Source organism: Podarcis erhardii, assembly GCF_964252035.2.
Source record: "Podarcis erhardii genome assembly, chromosome: 8".
In the NCBI taxonomy this organism is placed as follows: Eukaryota; Metazoa; Chordata; class Lepidosauria; order Squamata; family Lacertidae; genus Podarcis; species Podarcis erhardii.
Genome location: NC_138499.1, coordinates 81,984,833 through 82,007,482, shown reverse-complemented (window position 1 = coordinate 82,007,482; position 22,650 = coordinate 81,984,833). Strand labels below are relative to the sequence as shown.

The 22,650-nt window shown below is 42.0% G+C and overlaps 2 protein-coding genes and 1 long non-coding RNA gene across 7 annotated transcripts in view; 1 reads left to right on the top strand and 2 right to left on the bottom strand.

Moving 5' to 3' along the window:
• The window catches only part of MAJIN (membrane anchored junction protein), a 267,643-nt gene extending 263,184 nt beyond the window's left edge, over positions 1 to 4,459 (bottom strand). The window contains exon 1 of one of the 2 annotated variants that reach the window (XM_081872830.1): positions 4,438 to 4,459. In XM_081872830.1, the coding sequence (XP_081728956.1) occupies positions 4,438 to 4,440 (3 nt within the window). In that variant the 5' untranslated portion in view covers positions 4,441 to 4,459. The remainder of the gene's footprint in view (positions 1 to 4,437) is intronic. The other variant, XM_081872829.1, reaches the window with a different exon arrangement.
• On the top strand, positions 132 to 19,026 carry SLC39A6 (solute carrier family 39 member 6). 4 transcript variants are annotated; one of them, XM_081872717.1, is made up of 10 exons: positions 132 to 275; positions 3,238 to 3,843; positions 5,900 to 6,080; positions 6,416 to 6,585; positions 8,843 to 9,055; positions 9,485 to 9,581; positions 14,693 to 15,064; positions 16,570 to 16,650; positions 17,468 to 17,658; positions 18,330 to 19,026. In XM_081872717.1, the coding sequence occupies exons 2-10, from the start codon at positions 3,247 to 3,249 to the stop codon at positions 18,480 to 18,482; spliced, it is 2,055 nt and encodes a 684-aa protein (XP_081728843.1). In that variant the 5' UTR covers positions 132 to 275; positions 3,238 to 3,246; the 3' UTR covers positions 18,483 to 19,026. The 4 variants fall into 4 exon arrangements, with proteins under 4 accessions (XP_081728843.1, XP_081728840.1, XP_081728841.1 ...); XM_081872714.1 differs by having other exon boundaries at positions 3,238 to 3,948; XM_081872715.1 differs by having other exon boundaries at positions 146 to 263; positions 3,238 to 3,948.
• On the bottom strand, positions 18,647 to 20,429 carry LOC309347993. The gene is made up of 2 exons (XR_014159115.1): positions 20,186 to 20,429; positions 18,647 to 19,660 (listed from the first exon to the last, which is right to left on the bottom strand). It is a non-coding gene; the product is annotated as an uncharacterized lncRNA (long non-coding RNA).
• Positions 20,430 to 22,650: the final 2,221 nt, after the last annotated feature.

Sequence of the window (22,650 nt, the reverse complement as noted above, 5' to 3'; positions counted from 1 at the left end):
GCGCTCCACACTAAAAAGGCCCGGGCCGAAACTGAGGCGGGGAAGAGGCGTGAGGCAGGCCGCGCAGGTGCTCATTGGCTCTCGGCAGCCCTCGTGACAAGAAACCCCGCAGCCTGATTCGCTGCTTTGGAGGTGAGGGGTGGGAAAGGGGGGGGCTCTCGCGCTCCTCTTCTTGCTCGAAAGGCCGGTTCGCTGGGATGCTCCTCACTTGGGAGGGAGGAAAATAGAAGGCGGCTCATGAGGGGCTGGCGAGGGGCTTCGCGGTAAGGTGTCCGGTAAGTGTGTCTGGTTGCGGAACCCCTTCCCCCACCCCCTGTTTTCCTTGGCGACGAAACGGGAGGGCTCAGGCAGACGACCCCCACCTCTCTTCGAGAGAAGGCGCATGCGCGTGAAGAGCGTCCGGCTCGCGCTCGTTCGGAGTGGCGGTTGCGGTCAGTAACGGTCGTCCTCTGACGTCGTCCGCGTTCCATCAGCGCCCCCCGCCCACTTGCCCTCTCCACACACAGGATGGCGGGCAGGGGGCGGGTGGGAGTAAGTGTGGACGAACCTCCCTTGACAGAGGCAGTCTACCTCGGGATCCTATGGAGGCAAAGGAGGCTGTGTGCTGGCCGGGCCCTTATTGTGACACCCCCCCTCCCCAACCCCCCCACGTCACTGAGGCATCAGGCTAGACCAGTTGGCCTTAACTGGGCAAAGCAGTTCTTACGCAAAATACAAAGGGCAGCACCATTATCTTTTTTTACAGGTGTGTAGGAGGGGAATTCCAGCAGGTGCAGCTTCCTTCACCTCTGCGTGAAGCAAGCTGAAGCTTGTTCAAACATTATTTATTGGAGTCCTGTGCGGTCATAACTTGGGTTGAAGCACCATACAGTAGTACCTCGGGTTAAGTACTTAATTCGTTCCGGAGGTCCGTACTTAACCTGAAACTGTTCTTAACCAGAAGCACCACTTTAGCTAATGGGGCCACACCGCCGGAGCACGATTTCTGTTCTCACCCTGAAGCAAAGTTCTTAACCTGAAGCACTATTTCTGGGTTAGTGGAGTCTGTAACCTGAAGCATATGTAACCTGAGGTACCACTGTAATTGCTAAGCTGTGACCCCCCCCCCATAAGACGCAACCCACCCACAATGTTATCACCACCCTTCTGCTAAGGGGTAACCTGTCATGTCTGCTGCTCACCTGAGATCCAGATACAGCAAGCTGTTGAAGCAGCAGCAGGTGGAAAAGAGCTGGCACACCCATTGCTGGTGTTTAAGGGGAATTACCTATGTAGTCAAGGACTTGCTGATCCTCTGAGCAGACTGCCATCCTCCCTGCTGTAATGCAGTATCTCATACCGAACTCAGTGGGAGTGCAAAATAAATGAGCATGAATTGGTCAGAAAGAGTCACAAGCTTGTGAGAATGTTGCAAGGCCATTGTGTTACCTGCATTGTGTGCTTTTTGTTGCATGTCGCAAGAAGCCGCCGCCTCCTCCCCTCTTGCTCATTTTTTGATCTGGTGACTATCAACCCTCTTTTAGAGAAAAAACAAAATAGGAGATACATATCTTAGTGGAGCAAATCCTATTGGTAAAGGAAAGTGCAGGCCTTTAACACAAAACCTTTGTCTATTAAGCACACAGAACCTCTGTACAGAATGCAAAGTTGCTTGCAAATACATGATTTCTTTTAAAAAAAAGCTCCTTAAATGTATCATACCATTGATCAGAAGTTTGTTATATTGTATATCGCTCAAATAATGCAGAATCCCAAGATTCTGTTCTGTGTATTTTTATCCACTATGTTTATTAAGCTGTTAAAAAAATATATATGAACAAGGATGAACTCAGAGAGTGAGCAGCGCTCACTATTTTGTAACTTTTTGGTTCTCCCTGAAGATATTGCCACACAGGATTTTGTGAAGAGGAATATTTGCATGTTTTCCATATAGTTTCTCCTTCACATCTTCTAAACTAAAACAGTGTTTCTCTACGTGTCTAGACACAACTTAAATTAATGGCATTTCCCCTCCTAGTGCAACATACTATGTTATTACTGGTGGTAATTCTTACCTGTAAAGCTCTTAATAGCCTGGGCCCTTTTGGCTGCGCCTTCTTCAGTATGACCTTCCTCCTTGCTGTTAATGTAGGGCTGGGGAACCAGGTTGTTGGTTGATAACTCTCATAATCCCTGACCATGCTGGCTGAGGCTGATGGGAATTGGAGTCTGAACATTTGGAGGGCCAGAGATTCCCAACAACTATAAGTAGTTCTGCTTCATCTCGCAAGGTTAAACTTCTGAGGTTGTTGAACAAGGCCTCTTGCATCATAGAACCAATGACTTTAAAATTTCCTCCCTGGGAGATGTCCACTTGAGCTTAAATCTTTTATAGGCCTACTTGTTTAGACAGCATTGAAGATTAATGGTGGCAAGTATATATCAGGGATGTCCAACAGGTCAGTCGGGATTGACTGGTTGATCCCTGGGAGGTTTTGGTAGATTGCGGTAGATCGCTGGCTCCTCCATCCGGCCTTGCCCCCCCCAGCCCCCCCCCCGTCCTCTAGATTGCTAGAACAGAAGACGGACTGCCTCCTTAGTGATTTATTGGTGAGTCCCTGTTTTCATTTTTTAGACCTGACCCCCCCCCCAAAGGGACGTTTCTCCCCCAAAAAAGCTCAGCAGCTTTTACCTGAACCCCCCCCCAAGGGGTACATCACTGCCAGATTTTAATCATGTGAGCAGATCATGTGAGTAGAGTAGTCTCTTGGAAGTTGGACATCCCTGGTATATATATTTTGAGTGCTTCCTGGGGGGAAATGCAGTGAAGTGGGGGTGGACTCCAAAAGCAACACAGTGAGCAAATTGATTATGTTCAGTGGATGTGGAAAGCTGGTGGCAGTTTAGGGATAGGAGAAACAGAAACCTAGGAAATGGGAAGTTGAACGGAGTATCCTAGAACAGGGCATGGTAGCCTGTCAGGAATTCTAAACACTTCACTATACATGTTGTTGCAGGTTCCGCTTCTAATCAAGAAATATTATTGTATTATATTATTAGAATAGAATAAAACATACAATATTACATATTATATTAGTAAGTACTGTTATATCAAGTAATGTTAATACTAAGAAAGAAAAAGTGTTTTAAATTAGCAGAATGTCTGTGAAATATTTGTTTTATTTTCTCTGGAGTAAATTGCAGTATGGGATACACGAACCGTTTTCTTAACTCTTTCTTTTGTCATTTTCCTTACAGGACTCTGCTATGGCGAATAAGCTTTATGTGACTTTACTTTTCATATACTTGTTTTCTGAAGCTCGCCACCATGGCTTGGAATCAACTACTATTTCACAAACTGCAGAGAACCTTATACCTGAGAAGGCAGCTGGTATCAATGTTGATTTGGCCACGCTTATGCAGAGACATCACCTTCAGGAACTCTTCTCTCGTTATGGGGAGAACAATACATTGACTATAGAAGGATTTAGAAAACTTCTACGGAGTATGGGAATTGAGAAGGTGAAAAGAATTTCCCAAGATCATGAGCACCACCACCACCACTATAATCATGTTACCCTCAGTACAAATTCTGAGAAAATAGGTTGCCCTAGTGACGAACCTGTCGGTGGAAGCAAAAATCATTTGAATAATTGGGCAAAGGATTTGTCTAGCAAACAGAATACAGAACACCAGCAGGGCTCTGTGAATAGCAAGAGTACAACGGTTGCTATAGCTGCATCCACCTACACCACGACCACAGAAGGCAATCCTTTGATACAGCATTCAGAAACTGCAGAATTGAAGTCTACACGTATAGGCCTTGCCAAACCCAATCCTAACATTGTTCTAGAAAGCAGCAATGTGAGTTCACTTGTAAATGGAAAAACAAATGAATCGCTTGTTTTCGTGAGGGAATCAGAAAGAGGAAGTTACATGTATTCGAAAATAAGAAAAATTACACAAGAGGTACTGGGAGATTGTTTTTTATTGAAAGGAAAGTTGTGATGTTTGGTAGCGTTGTATTCCTTATTCTTTATGAGCACTTTTTCGACCATCCCCTGCTGCATATTTTCTACGTTGCTTTTCCACTTCATAGAATTGCTGTATAAGGGTCAAAAGCTATGAAACTGAAAAAAGAAGCCGCTTGTGAATTTTAGGATAACTTCTGTTCAAGTCTAAGATTTGACTTGAGCCTTGCGAGGGGCATTTGGGTTGGGGCCGCTGAAAACCTTGGGGACAGGGCACTTTTAAGTTAACACTTTTTATTATCTACAGATTTATCTCCCCCTTCAGAACAGCAGAAAATGTTCTTCCCCTCCTGTTTTTAACCTTGTAGCAACCTTGTGAGGTAGCTTAGGTTAAGAGACATTGACATGCCCCAGCTTTGTGGTTGATGGGTCTATTTGTTCCTAGCGTTTTGCTATGCTACAGCATAAAGGTAAAGGGACTGCTGACCATTAGGTCCAGTCGTGGCCGACTCTGGGGTTGCGGTGCTCATCTCGCTTTATTGGCCGAGGGAGCCAGCGTACAGCTTCTGAGTCATGTGGCCAGCATGACTAAGCGGCTTCTGGCGAACCTGAGCAGCGCACAGAAACACTGTTTACCTTCCTGCTGGAGTGGTACCTATTTATCTACTTGCACTTTGACGTGCTTTCGAACTGCTAGGTTGGCAGGAGCAGGGGCCAAGCAATGGCAGCTCACCCCGTCGCAGGGATTCGAACCACCGACCTTCTGATCGGCAAGTCCAAGGCTCTGTGGTTTAACCCACAGCGCCACCCGCGTCCCTATACTACAGTATAGTGGCTACTTTATTGAGAGATGCTACGGTATAGTGGCTTGCAATAAAGTAGAATACATTTCTAAACATGCATTCTATTATTTAAGTGTTTTTGCCACAAGTGCATTTCTGTTAGCGTACCAGCAATCAGGGGTCTCATGGGTGTGCTGGCCAGGTCATATCTACTTTTGTGGCATCCGTTTTTTGGAAAAAGGAGTAGGCAAGCTGTCTAATTGTTCAGACAGGATGGAAAAGTAGTGAATTTGATTGTAGCCTTGCAAATAACTAAACACATTTTTCCAGGCCTCAACATTTTATTAGTCCAAAGTTTGTTTTAAAGTAATTTTTGACATATCTGCCACAAGGGGGAAAAGAACTTATTCTCTTCTACAATACTCTTCTCCACTTGATTGTATTGAAATAATTTTTATTCACTATCTGGTAAGTAACTATTTAAAAACTTAGTTTAACTATATGCTCCTTTTTTCAACCAATGTGGTTACCTTTAGTTGACATTAAATTTCAAGCCATATTTTTAGAATTCCAATTATTTTAATTTTCGTCTTCATCATTAAAAACATTTTTGAATGACTGTCCACTGCTTATAAAAATTCCCTTCTTTAATCAAGTTGTCTGGATAAGTTCTTAATTGGAATGCTATCAAATAAACCTATGTTATGAAACCCTTTGGCCTCTCTGTAGCTGGCCTATCAAAATAATTTCTACCTAACTTGTTCCTTTGTACCCAGTTCTTTAGTATTTTTGGTATAAAAATGTCAAACTTACATCTCCTTAGGTTGATGGGGGTGGCATGCACCTGTGCCATATCGTGCATTATTTTAAAAAACCCACCTGTTTCAACCGCAGATTGCTGTGTGTTTTGGGTTTTTAAGTGGTGGCATGGAGAAATCAAATCAGAGAATTAGTTGCACATTTCTTTTGAATTTTTGCCTATAAATACATTTGTTACTACCCTATATATATGACAAATTTTGTTCAGTTTTGCCTGTTTGTGATTTTTTGCTTTTTTTGGTATAGCACTTGAATCTTTCCAGTTAAGTTCAGAGGAGAGATCTTTTAAAATTAATCTCCCAACATTTATGTATGCATTTTCCTGAAATGTGTTTGTCTCTTTTATAGTGTGTCAATGCTTCAAAACTGATGCTTTCTCATGGAATAAGTACAAGAGTTCCATTGACAGCCATAGAATTTAGCTATATTTGCCCTGCTATCGTTAACCAGATTGATGGCAGATATTGTGTAATTCATGCAACAAGTGAAAAGACAGAAACTCCTCCAAAAACTTATTCATTGCAAGTAGGTACGTTTGTTGGTGAAGTCAAACATTTCCTATTTCATCTCTTCTTTGATGCTGTACTTAAAGCAAAATATTGAACAATAATTTGTTTTGGATGATTCTGCTATCTTAAAGTCTTTGTGGTTTTGTTTTGAAGGGCAAGAAACCTCAAGCAAGGGACGCAATACCTGTTTTTATTTAGGTGAACTAGTGTTCACAATGCAGCATGCAATCTTTTGTGTTAGATAGAAATTATTCCTCCCACGGAGTGCTTTACGAAATAAAACTTCCCTCCCTGACATAAGGTGGAATAAATTGGTTACTCAAGAAAGCAAGCTGTTTTTTCTTCTTCTTTTCAGCTTGGATCGGTGGATTTATATCCATTTCTATCATCAGTTTCCTTTCGTTACTGGGTGTTATACTGGTCCCTCTTATGAATCGTGTATTTTTCAAGTTCCTTCTAAGTTTCCTTGTAGCATTAGCAGTTGGTACCCTAAGTGGAGACGCTCTTTTACATCTTCTTCCACATGTAAGTATCTTCTTTTTCATTGTATTTACTGGGCATGAATCACTTTGGGACATAGTACTACAGTGGTACCTCTGGTTATGAGCTCCACTAACCTGGAAGTAGCTGCTCCTGGTTACAAACTTTGCCCCAGGATGTGAACCGAAATTGTGCACCAGAGGCGCGCGCGCACGCAGCGGGAAACCTCATTGGCAAAAGCCTCGGGATAAGAACGGTTGCAGCTTAAGAATGCACCTCCGGAATGAATTAAGTTTGTAACCAGAGGTACCACTGTACTGTAAATATGATCAGGAAATGTCTGTAATTGCACCATAATAATCATACTTGTGGCACACCTCAGTATAATAAAGTTTTTAATTTAACAACTCACTTTCCACATCAAACTACTCTGTGGTATATTTTTCCTTACAGTCTTAGGGCCAAACTAAACATTACATTAATTTCATGAATGCATGCAATGTATGCATTTTCTAAAACGTAAATAACTAAGGATTGAAAGGGAGCAGCAATGGGGGACCTGAGAAAGGAGAAAGAAGAAGTTTAACCACAGCCACCCTACCGTGGTTCTGGTGAAAAGCCATCATTCCCTACCAATGCAAATTAACAGCTTTGGGTGGGAAAGAATAATCACTGGGGTCATGGCAGGTGAGGAGAAGGGGAAACTTGCCCATTGTCCCAATACTGTTCAACACTGCCTAATGCTGCCTCTGCTCTAGCTCTGCTATTAAGTACATGTGCTATTAGGTTAATTAGAGTAATTAATAAGTCCCATGCTGAATCAGACTGAAGGCAAATCTAGTTCAGTATCCTGAACTAGGATGCTTTTGGGAATGCCACAGGTCAGATTTGGTAATCCAGTTTGTGCCCAGCTGTAAATGTTTGCTTGCTACTGTAGCAGTTTATAAGATCCAACTATAAATCTGCCAAAAGAAATCCTTTTGTGCCATAGCTGTGCTACTGTAGTTGAAATTCCTCCTTGTTTCAACGGAGTATAAAATCTATAGAACCCAAGGCCGTCACTGCAATCTGAAGATCAGGCATTGCTAACATAAGAAGAGACACTGATAGTACAGTGCTTTGGTATTATACAGATAGAACGCTCAGTGCAGCACAGCAGCTAAGCCAAGTTTTGTCTTAACCTGGGATTGTCGTTAAGAAGCTAAACAACAAGCTCCTTGGGAGTCTGCATGTTTGCACTAAGCCACGAGTTGGCTTAGTGTTGCATGCAAACACGGCCATAATACCATGAGATGGTATGATATGGGAAACAGGAAGCTTCCTTATACTGGGTCAGACTGTTAGTTCAACTAGCTTGGTACTGTTTACACTGCCTTGCAGTGGTTCTCTGGGGTTTCAGACAAGGCTTCTCTCTCAGCTCTACCTGGAGATGCCAGGGATTGCTGCTGCAACCTTCTGCATTCAGAGCACATGCTCTGTCACTGAGCTGTGACCCTTCCTCATACCACTTCAGACTAAGGTAAGCTTTTTTATTTTTTAATGCTCCTCTTTGTGAACATTCCATGGAAATAAAACTAATAAACGAGCCTAGAACCTCTGATGTGCAATTATTATTTGCAGGGAGCTGTTTTTACAGGAGGAAGCATTTGAAACTGGTGCTCTTCTTTTAGTCTGAAGTGGTACAGTCCATGCTACCCCTTTGAGATCCAAGTCTTCTGCATGTGTAACCCAGGCTTTAATCAGTGTCACTTTTCATCAAATCAGACATAGGTTCAACTGTTGAAACTGAGATATGAAAGCTAGGAGCTAAATGCCAATGTAAACCAAGGTTATGGGCTCAACAACGGAATGTCTAGGCGCACTTTTTTTATAACAAGAATACAAAGCTGAAAATGAATGAACTGCAGCTAAAATCTTACGTTCATTTTTCAAATGGTCTAGTCCTCATCTGAAGACTGCAAAAAACATGCTTCCCCTGCCCACCCCCTGTATATTCTTAAGAGGGTCTCTTCTCCAGTCTCCAGAGAATGTCTGAAAATGGGGAGGCATTAAAAGGTCCTCTTTTCCTTCCACTGTGCAGTTTTAATCTGAATTTTTAGGCTCAGAAGCTGCTCGCACTAATGAAATTCCCTGTCGCAAAACGCGCCTAGAGCAATGGGAGTTTCGAAAGCTGCCCCAAATACTCGTCCCAGACTTTGAAATAAACTGATGCAGGCAGACTCTTCCACTGCCCACGTCTTGTTGTTGTGTATGGAAAGGTGTCTGAAGTAATTTTTTCCCCTTCTTTCCCCCCAACTTTTAGTCTCATGGAAGTCATCATCATCATCATGAGAAACCATTATTGGAACACAATAAAGACCCCACTCTTAAGCATCTTGTTTTTCAAAGTGCAGAAGACAGTGCTAACTTGGATTCTACGTGGAAGGGCCTCACAGCCCTTGGTGGATTATATTTTATGTTTCTTGTTGAGCACCTGATCACACTAATTAAACAGTTTAAAGACAAGAAGAAAAAGGTAGAGAAATCATGTATTGAAAAGTGAATTTAAGTTTTTCTGTGTCCAAATCTTAAGGGATGGTTTACACAAAGCTTGAACAGTATAAGCGGTCCTTGATGAGGGAGCAGGAAGCACTTAGATGAATTGCAGCACTGTGGAGGGAGAGTTTTAAAAAATAAAATTGTGTTGAAAGGGTTTAAAAGTTGATGGGATAAATAGTGAATCAGAATTGGTTGAAATGTTTCATTTAGACTTGAAACTTCTAATAGTGAGCAAAATGACTTGGGTTGCTTGTTGTGAATTTTATCACTTATGTGCAGTTTCTTTCCTGTATTTCAACTTCTGATTTTCTTAATCCATTTCATGTTTTTATTGATAATAGTCTACGAGATATATAGTGTTCAAGATGTGTACCTAAAATGTTAATAACTTCGTGTATTTCTTCAGAAAAAAAATGAAGATGATGAAGCAGAAATCAAGAAGCAACTATCTAAATATGACTCTCAGCTTTCAACAAATGAAGAAAAAATAGACACAGATGATAGTAAGTTTTAATAAATGTTGTACAGCATTGTCATTCAAAATGTTATGGGTTCTTCTTTGTGTTTCTATGCAGCCAAACTTGGTATCTGTGCCTCTGCAGAGCAATATTCACAACTCAACTAGTAGATGCTAGAAATAATAAATGGGCTTATGATTTTTATAGATTGCCTCGGTATGTGACATAGCTATTCAGATGCCCCCTTGCAGCAAATAAATATTGGGGCATAACAGTAATATCTCATTTTGGGATTTAAATGAAATGTTGAATATAAATTTCCAAGCCCACTATCAAAAAGATTCAGAAAGTTACTTCTGTTAACATGGTGGTGTTTGCTAGAACAGAGATCCTGTCAGAAATGTTGTAAAAGCCAAAGGACTTCAAGGAAAACAAGAACCCAAGGTCTTTGGCTTAACCAGAGTTGTGAATAAGACTGAATATATATACCATTTGGCTATCTAAGTGTATTGTGCATTTTTCTGCACATATAGCTAAAAGGTGATTATTGTTTCTGGTGTGATAAACCACCCTTTTTTGCTACTTCTGATACAGTGGTACCTCGGGTTACAGACGCTTCAGGTTACAGACTCCGCTAACCCAGAAATAGTACCTCGGGTTAAGACCTTTGCTTCAGGATGAGAACAGAAATCGCACGGCAGCAGCGGGAGGCCCCATTAGCTAAAGTGGTACCTCAGGTTAAGAACAGTTTCAGGTTAAGAACGGACCTCCAGAACGAATTAAGTTCTTAACCCAAGGTACCACTGTACTTCAGCATATTCATATCATCTAAGATGCTCTGGAAATGACTACAAAAGTTGGCACTAACCTATAGCTTATATCAGGAGTGTGAATATGCATTCTTAGAATGTGCCTTTCTAGTAGGGTTCACTATATGGAAGAGATCTTATTATCCAAGAACAATTTCTCATCGTTACAAGATGATATTTACACTGTATCTTGTACTAATCCACTATCCCATTGCATAGAATCATAATACTTCACTTTATCTGCTTTCAAAGCAGGAAAGAATAACAATTCACTTCTGACATGTAGCTGCTGTTTAAGGTTTGAACAGTTTGTGGAATTGCTTATTTAAGTTATCTATTAAAGCTGTTTCTAACAGCCCAATTTTCAAATGCTGTTATGCTTGGTTTTCTGCAAGGGAGCACTTTCATACTCCCTTACCAGCATAATTTACCATTTTTTTTCTTAATTATACATTCTATTTTTGTGCAATTGTGAAATTTAGGAACCACTTTTCTGTGTGGTTAATAGTGCGGCACTGAGTATTGCATCAGTTGACTCTTTAAATAGGAGCCCAGAATGGGGTGGGGGGTGGAAGCAAATGGGTAAGCACTGGTTTCAAGTTTAAATGCATTTTTCATACTGATAATTTTCCTAGTATTTGTATAAGACCAATAACTTATTTTCACTTGTCTAATTATGTTATGAATTCTGTTGTCACTTCCGGGTTGGCGCCATCGCCGAATGGCAGACTCCCTCCGAGCTCTGGAGGGAGCCTGCTCGGCAGGGGCTGGGTCCTACCGCGCCGGCGACGCGGGGACCCTCAAAAACCATGGGCGCTGAAACCCATGGGCATGGTGACTCGGCGGGCACTGTTTGCGCCCCCCCGACCCGCGAAGGAGCCTTTTTAAAGGCTGCGGAGCGGGTGCCAGGGGGGTGGTGGTGCTGTGAGTCCTCCGCTTCCCCTGCCGAGCGAAGCCGCATGCCATTCGACGGAGAGCGCTGGCTTCTTCCATTGAAAATTTGGACTTAAAAGAATAACCCATGAGTAATTGGAACTTGGATTAAAAAGGGGAAATTTTTTTAAAAAAAAATTCGGAGCGAGCGGGGGAGGTGCAAAAAGGAAGTCAGCCTCCCCCCTGTTGTAGAGGAGTTAAAGCAAAGGATTTGACAACTAAGATCGAGTGCAACCTTATTTTGATAAAGTTATTAATTTCGCGATGGAAAATTACAAGACTGGGCTGGAGGAGAAAAGTGGAATGTGAATTAAAATGCACCCCCCCCACCGGAAAACCCCGGGAGCGAGCTGTGAGAGCGCCGGGAGAGGAGAAATAGAGGTTTTGACAGCTGTCAAAGGAGCTGTCAAAGCGGAAGAACAAAAAGAGAACTTTGTTACGAGGACTTTGCTGGTTACATTTGTTACAAATTGGACATAAATTGTTTAAAACAAGGAATAATAAGTTACTCTGACTGTTGGGTGTGATCGGGAAGGAAACTGAGTTACTATAATCCCTCTAGAGGAGCTGTGGGACACTACAAGTATTGCTGGCATGGAATTTGAATAGGACTTTTTATCTCCTGGGAAACTGCAGAAATGGAACACTATTTTGTCTACAGAGGTCTATACACTAAAGGAGACAATAGATTTATCTATCGAAGAATGGAAGGGACTTGACATAATGTTTCGTTCCTGAATAACAAAGCCTCTGCAGAGGAATTAGAAGCTTTTGGAATTAGAACATTTGTGCAGGAGAGCAGGGGGGAAAAAAAGGAGGAGAGAGATCAACAAGAATAACAAGAACTGGACAAAGTTGGAAGTGGGAACATTTGGGACATCCAGATCTGAAAGGTCTAAAGAAATAAAATTGGAGTTTTTACTCTTAAATACAAAGATCTGGATGGAAAAAATGGATCTTTTTGAGACAGACTCCTTCCAAGATTGGACATTCGAAACTAAAGATGACCAAAAAACGGCAAAGACTATTAAAAAGATGGCAAAGTGGACTGGTGAAAGACTATGGCTTAGATGTGGGAGCTCCAGGATGACAGTAGACATTGATGGACATTGGGAACGCAACCGGGAAAGGGGGGAGGGAAATTTGGAATCCAAAGGGTGTTAAATTACATTTTATTCTTTTTTCTATTTTTTTTATTCTAATCTTTATTGCATAATAAAGAGGGGAACTCGTGGAAGGGAACAGGTCGATTTTAGGGGATGGGAAAATATTTTTAAATTGGGACAATGATAATAATTTTAAAACTTGGAGTAAGAATTTGTTGAACTTATTTGAAAGAATTGGAATACAAGAGGGGGAGGGGAGGGGGAGTCCTGGAAAGATGCCAATGAAAATAGGGTTTTAAATTTGGATGTTTTTCTTTTTTTGTTATATTTGAAAATCTTTAATAGATATTATTTTAAAAAAATAAAATATGAATTCTGTTGTCAATGTAAAATGGGGCTTGCCCAGCATAAGCCTGCAATATTATCTTGTTCAGCACTTCCACTCCAGTAGAGTAAAATACTTCATTGGGCTCCAAATAGGGAAGGTAATTTGAAGACGGAAAGTGTCTTGGCTCAGGGTGGTATGGAGAAATTTCTTACCTGGCTCATTTATGGTTCATCCCATAGTAACTGAAATCCATTTCTGCAGTCATAAGCAGCACACCTTCCAGCCTTCAGCTCTGTAGAAAAGGCAAGGTGGCAGGTTGTACATTAGGGTGGCACATTTCTTTGAATTTCTGAATACAATCCTATATACGTGAAGTATTGCAACAAGAAAATATGGCTGGCAGAAGATGCTTATAAAAATGGATCTGAAATTAATGTGTTTCACACACATCTCTTCCGAGACCCATGGTAATAGAAATATCTACCGTAATTTTCGCTCCAAAACACGCACTTTTTTGCTCCTAGAAAGTAAGGGGAAATGCCTGTGCGTGTTACGAAGTGAATGCACTCAACCGGAGCCATGGCTGCCGTCAGTCAAGCAAAGCGGGAGCCGCTTGCAGGGCTTCTGTCCTGCTTTGCGCGGCTCTAGCTTTGCTTGCTTTACAGCCAGGAAGAGGGGGAGGAGCCGAGGAGGAGGGAGGGAAGGAGAGCCATGGGAGCAAAGCGGGCAGCAGCTGCTTACACGGGAGGAGGGACAGACGGGAGCCATAGCGAGCCGGAAAAAGCGCCGGGTAGCCAGCAATAGCTGCTGCAGCCTCAGCTAGCAAAGGTCCGTGCACTCTCTAAACGGAGCAATGAGGCTGCAGAGGGACGGCAGGGCACAGGAGGGCTCTGAGCCACGAGCGCAGTGAAAACCAGTAAAAAGTTTTTTAAAAGGCTGCTGGGGACAGGAGGGCACGGGATGAGGGAGAGGGGGAAATTACGATTCTCCCAGCGTCTCAGCTGATCCGCTGAGCAGGACTTGGGTTGCAGGGGATTCGCCATTAGCTGCGTAAAGCAGCAAAGAGAGAGAGAAGGAGCAAAGCGGGAGAGGAAAGGAGCTGCTTACACTGCTGTAAGTGGCTGCTGTCCGGTTGGCTCCTTTAAAGCAATGGTGCTCTTTCCCTCCCCGCTCAGCTCTCGGAAAAGCTCCTTTTCCACACACCCCACGCGAGCTCCTTCTCCCCTTAAACCCCTCTTCTGCATCATTAGCAGCATCCTTCTCCACCCACCCCATGTGTGTTCCTTCTCCCATTAAAACCCTCTCCTGCATTATTAGCAGCATCCTTCTCTACACACCCCACACGTGTTCCTTCTCGCCTTAAACCCCTCTTCTGCATCATTAGCAGCATCCTTCTCCACACATCCCACGTGTGTTCCTTCTCCCCTTAAACCCCTCTTCTGCATCATTAGCATCCTTCTCCACACACCCCATGCGTGCTCCTTGTCCCTTGAATGCTTTTCCTCCCCTCCCCTCTTAAAACGTGGTTACAAAGCACGGATCCACACGGATCCTCAGGATTTTTGCATTGGGCTACCCCAAACTCACCGTCAGATCACGTCTGTGGCCACAGCATGAACCACAAAAATCATACATCCACTGTTTCGTTTAGAATATTTTTTTCTTGTTTTCCTCCTCTAAAAACTACATGCGTGTTATGGTCAGGTGCGTGTTATAGAGTGAAAAATACGATAAAACTAGAATGGGTAATATGGGGCACTCCAGATATTTATGGATTCTCATCTCCTATCAGTCCCAATCTACATGGCAAATGACCAGGAGAAAGAAGGCAGGTGGCAGATTTCCCATCTCTGACATAAAATATTTTATGAGTAAGATATTCAAGTACCGAAAATGTTGCAGTAGGCAAAAGTGTTCTGAATATTCTGTTGCGTCTTTTTGTTTTGAGAATGTAATCTGCTTTTCCTGTGTTTCACAAAGGGCCAGAAGCTTACTTGGGGGCACATTCACAAGAGCCTTCGAATTTCATCTCCCAGAAGCCAGTAGTACAAGAAGAAGAAGAAGTTATGATAGCTCACCATGAGCCTGCTGACCATGAATATGCATCCAGGGGGTGTAGAAATAAATGCCATTCACATTTACATGACACCCTAGGACAGTCGGATCATCTCAGTCATCATCACCATGATTACCATCATATTTTGCATCACCATCATCATCAGAACCATCACCCTCATAGCCATAGCCAACGCTACTCACGTGAAGAACTGAAAGATGCTGGTATAGCTACTCTAGCCTGGATGGTAATTATGGGTGATGGACTACATAACTTCAGTGATGGCCTTGCAATTGGTTAGTGTATCTTTATGTTTTTTCTTGATTAGTCCCATACATATTAGTGGCCGATCCAACTCTTTTCTGTGCTGTTTACCTCTTCATTTCTGGTATTAGTATAAAAGCAGAAAGGCAAAAGCCTGGTTGTCTGTTGTTGCAGAAGGCAGGGCTTCTTTTAATGGGTTTGAAAGGAGGGTAAATAATGGTGGGACATTAGGAGAAACTTCTTAACAGGAAGAGCAGTTTGATAATGGGGATAAGTAACCTAGAGGTGTTGTGAACTCTCCAGTACTAGAGCTCTTAGGCCAGGCTTCCTCAACCTTGGCCCTCCAGATGTTTTGAGACTACAATTCCCACCATCCCTGACCACTGGTCCTGCTGGCTAGGGATGATGGGAGTTGTAGTCCCAAAACATCTGGAGGGCTGAGGTTGAGCCTGTCTTAGGCAGTGACATTGGACCCTAGGGGGTTGGACCAGATGGCTTAGAAGGCTCTTCTCATCTATAGTGGTCTTGACTAGTCTCCTCAAAATCCTGTCGTGTGTGAAGCTCACAGTACATTCCCTACCCAGTGGTGGATATACTGCAGATCCAAAGTGTGTTAAGGTTTATAGTGAACTTCTTTAATCGAACAAGGTTAAAAGTACCATTTTCTGATGATAGATTCTATAACAGCCATTGTTGAAAACTTTTTCGGTTTGAAGGCTGCATGCCAACAGTGGATGGAGCCAGGGGCAAAAGTGAGTAGAGCAACAGATGCTACTCTTAACTTAGTACCCGTGTTCGAAACTCCCATTGTTCTAGGCGCTTTTCGTGACAGGGAATTTCATTAGTGCAAGCAGTTTCTGAGCTCTGGGCACAGTGCTGTGCCTAAGATTTCAGATTAAAACTGCAGAGTGGAAGGAAAGGAGGACCTTTTTTCCCAACAACTCTCTGAAGACTGGAGAAGAGACCCTCTTAAGAATATTAGGGGGGGTGGGCAGGGGAAGTAACTAGACCATGTGAAAAATCAATATAGGATTTTAGCTGCAGTTCATTCATTTTCAGCTTTGTATTCTTGTTATAAAAAAGTGTGCCTAGAAATTCCGTTGTTGCACCCATAACCTAGGTTTAAGGTGCCATTTAGCTCCTAGCTTTCATATCTCAGTTTCTAACACGGCTTTGTACAGTGGGCTGCATTCCTGCTACATGAAAGGTACAGGCTTATACATACACATCTACATCCAGGCAGGCAAGCAGCCTTATCACAGTTTAAGGATGCATTCCAGTCAGGCAAAAGCACTCAAGGGGACATGGCCTGAGGCAAGTCCAAAGGGTGAGATAGAGATGCTTAGAGGGAGCATGGGAGGAAAAATCACCGCTGATTTACTCCTCTCCCAGTTCTGCTGTTGCTATGCTACCCAGAGCTAAGTCATGGTTTGGCTTAGCAGTAGCGCAAACTAGGTCATCATATAATTTATATGTGGATGTAACTGCATTCTTCAAGCGAGATTGCTTCTCTTTAATTTTCTTTGTCTTCTCCTAGGGGCTGCTTTTACTGAAGGTTTATCTAGTGGCTTAAGCACTTCGGTAGCAGTCTTTTGTCATGAGTTACCACATGAACTGGGTAAGAGGGAGCCAATTTTGCTTACTGGTAGGGTATTGTTTCTATACATTTACATTTGGTTGATTGATTGATCACTGTCACAGTTACATTGAGGTATTTCATAGTATGTGTGACTAACAGTAATATCCCATCCTCTCGGGCTCCTGTAGAATAGACTGCTCAAGGGAAAGTGCGCTTTTTAAAAAGCACGACAATCAACTAAAACTAATCTAATATTGCTTTGTTTCAAACAAATGAATTCTATCTTGCTTCCAGACCAACAAAGGAAACAAAATGGTTTGAATGATGCAAATACTTACTTTACACACCATTGGCAGTGCACTTAATATGGCAATATGCATTGCTGAATGGGAGATTTTCGAGAACATATTGTCAATTTAATGCAAATTAGCTCAGCTTTTCTTGATGTTGTTTAACCAATTACATTACGTTGCATTGAAGCATAGTGAAATGATACGAGTTTTCCACTGATTGAAAACACAGTAAATTCTAACTATAAAGAGCCATTGTGAGGACTCTTGAATAGTACTATTTCAGTTTAATGTGAACTTTATGAGCATGTCCCAATCCATTTCCAGTAGAGTGGTGGAAAAAACAAATACATTTCAAGTATGTATACATATGCAGGATATTCATTGTGGCTGCTAAGATTGCTTGGCGCTCCTGTCCTCCAAAAGTTTTGACCGCATTAAAAAACAAAAACAAAATGAGATTTTAAGGCATAAAAATATTTCTGGGGAATCAGGGGAAATGAAGCAGTATGGTGGACTTTTAGTATGCTGACAAATGACCAAAAATGTTTTGTATCTCTTGGCAGGAGATTTTGCTGTACTTCTCAAAGCTGGCATGACTGTCAAACAAGCTGTTCTTTATAATGCGCTTTCAGCTATGCTAGCCTATCTTGGAATGGCTACTGGGATACTCATTGGCCACTATGCAGACAATGTATCTATGTGGATCTTTGCACTTACGGCTGGGCTGTTTATGTATGTGGCCCTTGTTGATATGGTAAGTACTATATATAAGTATCATTGGATATTGATAGCACTCTGGTATGAAATAGTTGCAGCAACAGAACTTTAATCAAAGATGATGCCAACATCTGAATTGCTGTACATAAGAGCCTTTCCTCATCAGGCAAAGGGTACATTAAGTTCAGCATCCTAGCAGTGGTTACTTAAATTCAGCCACAGAGAGCTACAAGTACCACATGAAGGAACATAGTCTGCTTGCTTCTATTGCTGACATAGCAGTCTTCTCTCATTGTCCCTAATAGCAAGCTTAAAACAGGTCCACTGAGAAACAAGAGGAAAACTCTCAGCATGCTTGGGGAACCCCACGCTTTGCAGAAATATAGCAGCTCCCCCATTCAAAGAGCCCAGTGAGGACTTGGCATACTCAATGGACACCAGGAGCCATGGCATGTTGAAGGATAGGGTGGATTGGGGTACAATGGCTTGTTTGAGCTTCATAAGATAGCATGATTGTCTAGCTGGAACCCTGCACAAGAGCACTTAGGTTAGAAATTGGGATATACTGCAGTATTTTATAGCTGCTCTCGTCTTCACAGAAGGGGAATTATTACCAACTTGAACAACTTAATGTCTCAGCATTAACATGTTCTTTCTATAGTATTCAGATTAATTTTGTTTATGTCTCTCTCTCCTTTTTAAATTCAGGTGCCTGAAATGCTCCACAATGACGCTAGTGATCATGGATGTAGTCGCTGGGGGTATTTCCTGTTGCAGAATGCTGGGATTTTGTTAGGTTTTGGTATTATGCTACTTATCTCTGTGTTTGAACATAAAATTGTGTTCAGCATAAACTTGTAATTTTTATTTGGTTCTTTTTTTGTTTTTTACATTCCTGATACTGACATGGTACTGAAAACTAACTGTGGGCACTTTTTACCTCTTAATTGCCTCCTGATTAGGCCTTTTTAGTAGTGTTAACTGCTTGCATACATGGCAAGAATATAGTATGTAAAAAAGGTTAAAAAAAAAGGTACCTTTACCAATATAGTATGTAGCACTATGGGGAAATTGGCATATTAAATAGCACACTTTGCCTAACATAGTCAAAGCTAAAACTGTAAGGGAAGTGTTTTTATTTTATTTTGAAAAGTTATTTAATATTGTAAGGATACTTAATAGCATGCAATGTGAGGTTTTGTCTTAGTCTTGTATATGTTAACAAGGTGATCCCAACATGAAGTTGTATTGCTTCTGATGTAATATGATATAGAAAAAACGAAAGCTGTCATTTTCGTTCCTGCTATTGCGGGGGCGAACAAGCACTCAGAGCATTCTTGAACAGTTATGCTACTGTAAACAAGTTTTCTAATGAAGAGATTAAATATTTGGCTTACCATTAAAATTACATGCTCACTTGTGTTTATGTTCACAAAATTATTAACACTACAGTAAAAAGTTGTGAAATGTCCCACTTCAAGGCCTCAAATCTACATTGAGTCAAGATTCTACATGTAGTTTTAAAAATGTAGTTTTAAAAATTGGAATGTGACAATATTTTCAAAAAGAGCTATGCTGTGTATTTAAGTGAAAGTGTTGACAGAAATATAAAACCAGTGGAGGACAAAACAATTACCAGAGGTGGGTGCCTCACAATATTGGGAAGGTTATAAGGAATGAACTGCACAGACAAAAGAGCACAAGAAGTAGGGGGAGACTGTAGAATTCTGCTCTGAACTGTATTGTGTGCACACTTAACAGTTCTAAGTTTCGTAGTGCATGGGGGCAGAGTGAATAGTTGAATAGGAACTGTTTTTTCACACCATACGTATGCTTAAAATAGAAACTAGTGTTGGAAAGAACATCTTTCACTTCCTAGAGAACTGGATTCTTAAGAGCTCAGTGGTATGAAAAGCATGTGTGCAACAGAGGAGTGTCACAGGCCTAAATCAGCTGCTAAGACGCATGTCATAGTTTGGATAGAGTAGCAGTTATCCTAATTCTATAATACTAACTTTTGCTATTTACCGTATTTTTCGCTCTATAGGATGCACTTTTTCCCCTCCAAAAATTAAGGGGAAATGTGTGTGCATCCTATGGAGCGAATGCAGGCTCCTTGGCTTCAGTGATAGCAACACGAAGCCTCTGAAGTGCAGAGGGAGCGCTCCCTCCGCACTCCGGAGGCTTCGCATTGCTTTCGCTGAAGCCTGGAGAGCGAGAGGGGTCGGTGCGCACCGACCCCTCTCGCTCTCCAGGCTTCAGGGATAGCCGCCTGAAGCCTCCGGAACACAGCGGGAGGTCCTGCTGCGCTCCGGAGGCTTCAGGTTCCTTTTGCTGAAGCCGGGAGAACAAGACTCTCCTAGCTTCAGCAGAGAGGGAGAGCTGCGCAGTGCCCCTTCAGCCAAGCGGGAGGAGAAATGGAAGGGGCTCCGTTTCTCCTGCCACTTCGCTGAAGGGGCGCTGAGCAGAGAGGGGGAGAATTTTTTTTCTTGTTCTCCCCCTCTAAAACAAGGTGCGTCCTATGGTCGGGTGCGTCCTATAGAGCGAAAAATATGGTAATTTACCTGGATAGCTTACCTTTATGTGCACTTCAGACGAGAAGCTCCTTAAAAATGTATTTTGTTGCTGGCCCAACCTTGCTCATAAAGTTCCATATGATCTAGGTTGATAGATCATATCAACTTAGGTTGATAGCTAAGTCAGTAGAGCATGAGACTCTTAATCATGGGTTCGAGCCTCACATTGGGCAAAAGATTGCTGCATTGAAGGGGGTTGGACTAAATTACCCTTGTGGTTCCTTCCAACTCTATGATTGTTGTTGTTGTTTAGTCATTTCGTCGTGTCCGACTCTTCGTGACCCCATGGACCAGAGCACGCCAGGCACTTCTGTCTTCCACTGCCTCCTGCAGTTTGGTCAAACTCATGCTGGTTGCTTCGAGAACACTGTCCAACCATCTCGTCCTCTGTTGTCCCCTTCTCCTTGTGCCCTCCATCTTTCCCAACATCAGGGTCTTTTCCAGGGAGTCTTCTCTTCTCATGAGGTGGCCAAAGTATTGGAGCCTCAGCTTCAGGATCTGTCCTTCCAGTGAGCACTCAGGGCTGATTTCCTTCAGAATGGATAGATTTGATCTTCTTGCTGTCCATGGGACTCTCAAGAGTCTCCTCCAGCACCATAATTCAAAAGCATCAATTCTTTGGCGATCAGCCTTCTCTATGATTAAATTAATTTAAATATACTTTTTTGCTGATCTTCTCGATTTTTAGAGAATTCTAGAGTAGGACTAGATGATATTTTCCAACTCTTCGCTCAGTGCAGAATGCAGGATGCAGTTGAGGTATCCCTGGCATGTTCAACCTGTGCTTAAACACCTGGCAAAACAGAGCTCATCACCTCCTGAGGCAGCCTATTCCATTGTTAAATGGCTCTTACACACATGTTTCTCCTAAAGATAAGGCGAAAACTGCTTCTCACCAGTTTCCCGGCATTGGTTTCAGACCCGGAGCAGCAGTTTCAGAAGATGTAGATTTCATTGGTATTATAGAACAGACCTGTTACTTTTGCAGAGCACTGTTAGTTTCAGGCTTTCTCTGCAGGCAGAGCATTTAGACTGATAAAGCAGGGAAGGTGCCAAGGGCATATTCAATATAGATGCTGTTATGGTCTTTAGTTTCTTAAAAAAAGTTACAGCTATTGAGCATTAGTCTCAAATATCAATATTTTAGCACTTTCTCTTGTAAAAATTACCGTAGTTCACAGTCCTTTATCCATCTCAAATAAGCCTTTGCTGCACAAAACACTCTGATTTTATGTGTGTATGTAAGGCTGATAAAAACATTTTTGAGATGATATTTGTGGATTTAGATACAGGATTTCTTTGTTCAAGTCCAGTACAATCCTTTCTGATGAACTGGATACCATCTAAAATGAAACGGATCGAAGCATTTCTTTGAAGAAATAAGCACAATAATAGCTTTTGCAATAGTTTTTATAAGGTAAATGATTGTTTTGGTCTAGAAAAGGGTGGTGTCTCCTCCTACATCTTGGGTTATAATCTCTTTCCTGGCTATAGCTCCTGTGTGTTTAAACAGGTGAGCACTCCCACCCCACTATGATTGATGTTTTGTCAAATAGTTTTCAAAATAATGAAATTGGTGTGTATCTATAGAACTAGTAGCCTGTCTTCATTCAACTAACAGCTGCTATTTAAATCCACCTCTACCATACTGGCTAGCAATTTGTACATGTAGTGCTGCTTGCTTCAGTCAAGTTTTGGGTACTAACTCTTCTTGTGTGGTGGCAGGAAGAGTAAAAAAAGTTGCACAGTACTTCCTATCTGAATAACAGCACATCCAACATTGGGAACATCCTAAAGAAGGGGTATGACTCCTTTTACATAAGAATCTCCTTCCTCTCTCTCTCTCTCTTTCTTAAGTCTGATGGGATTTTCATTCTGTCTGGTAACATCCTGAGTTCTGCTATCAAAGTTACACAACCTTTCAGACCAGCTCTTGGGCAGGGAGAGAAACTTAAGAGTTTTTGATTTAATTTCCTAAAGCGAAAAGGAGACACAGAACTTTGAGAACCTTGTGAAACAGTTGATTACACAAGAATGTAGCTCAACCATGTCCTATGCATGGAGATTTTAGGACGGAATTCCAGGGAAATGCCTTTTAAAGCCAAATGTCAAAGTAGAAATAATTTTTTGGGGAGGGGGAAGCCATCTAACTTGGCTAGTAACATGTTGCCTGCTTGAGAAAAGGTTTCAGAGTTTCTTGCAGAAGAGCTGTGCTGAGACACTACATCTTTGCAAGGTTTTTAAAAAAGAAAATACATAACTGCCTGGTGTGTGATAATTCACACTCAGTGTGCATACCACTAAAATACGCGAGCATTTTCCTTATGCATGCCTACATATTTTATTGTTTAGAGTCACATTTTGTCACATCTAGAAGCCTATCCTCAGAACTGGAAATTTGACAGCACTGATTCAGAAGAGAAATAAGCTTCACACAAGAGGCGTCATTAACT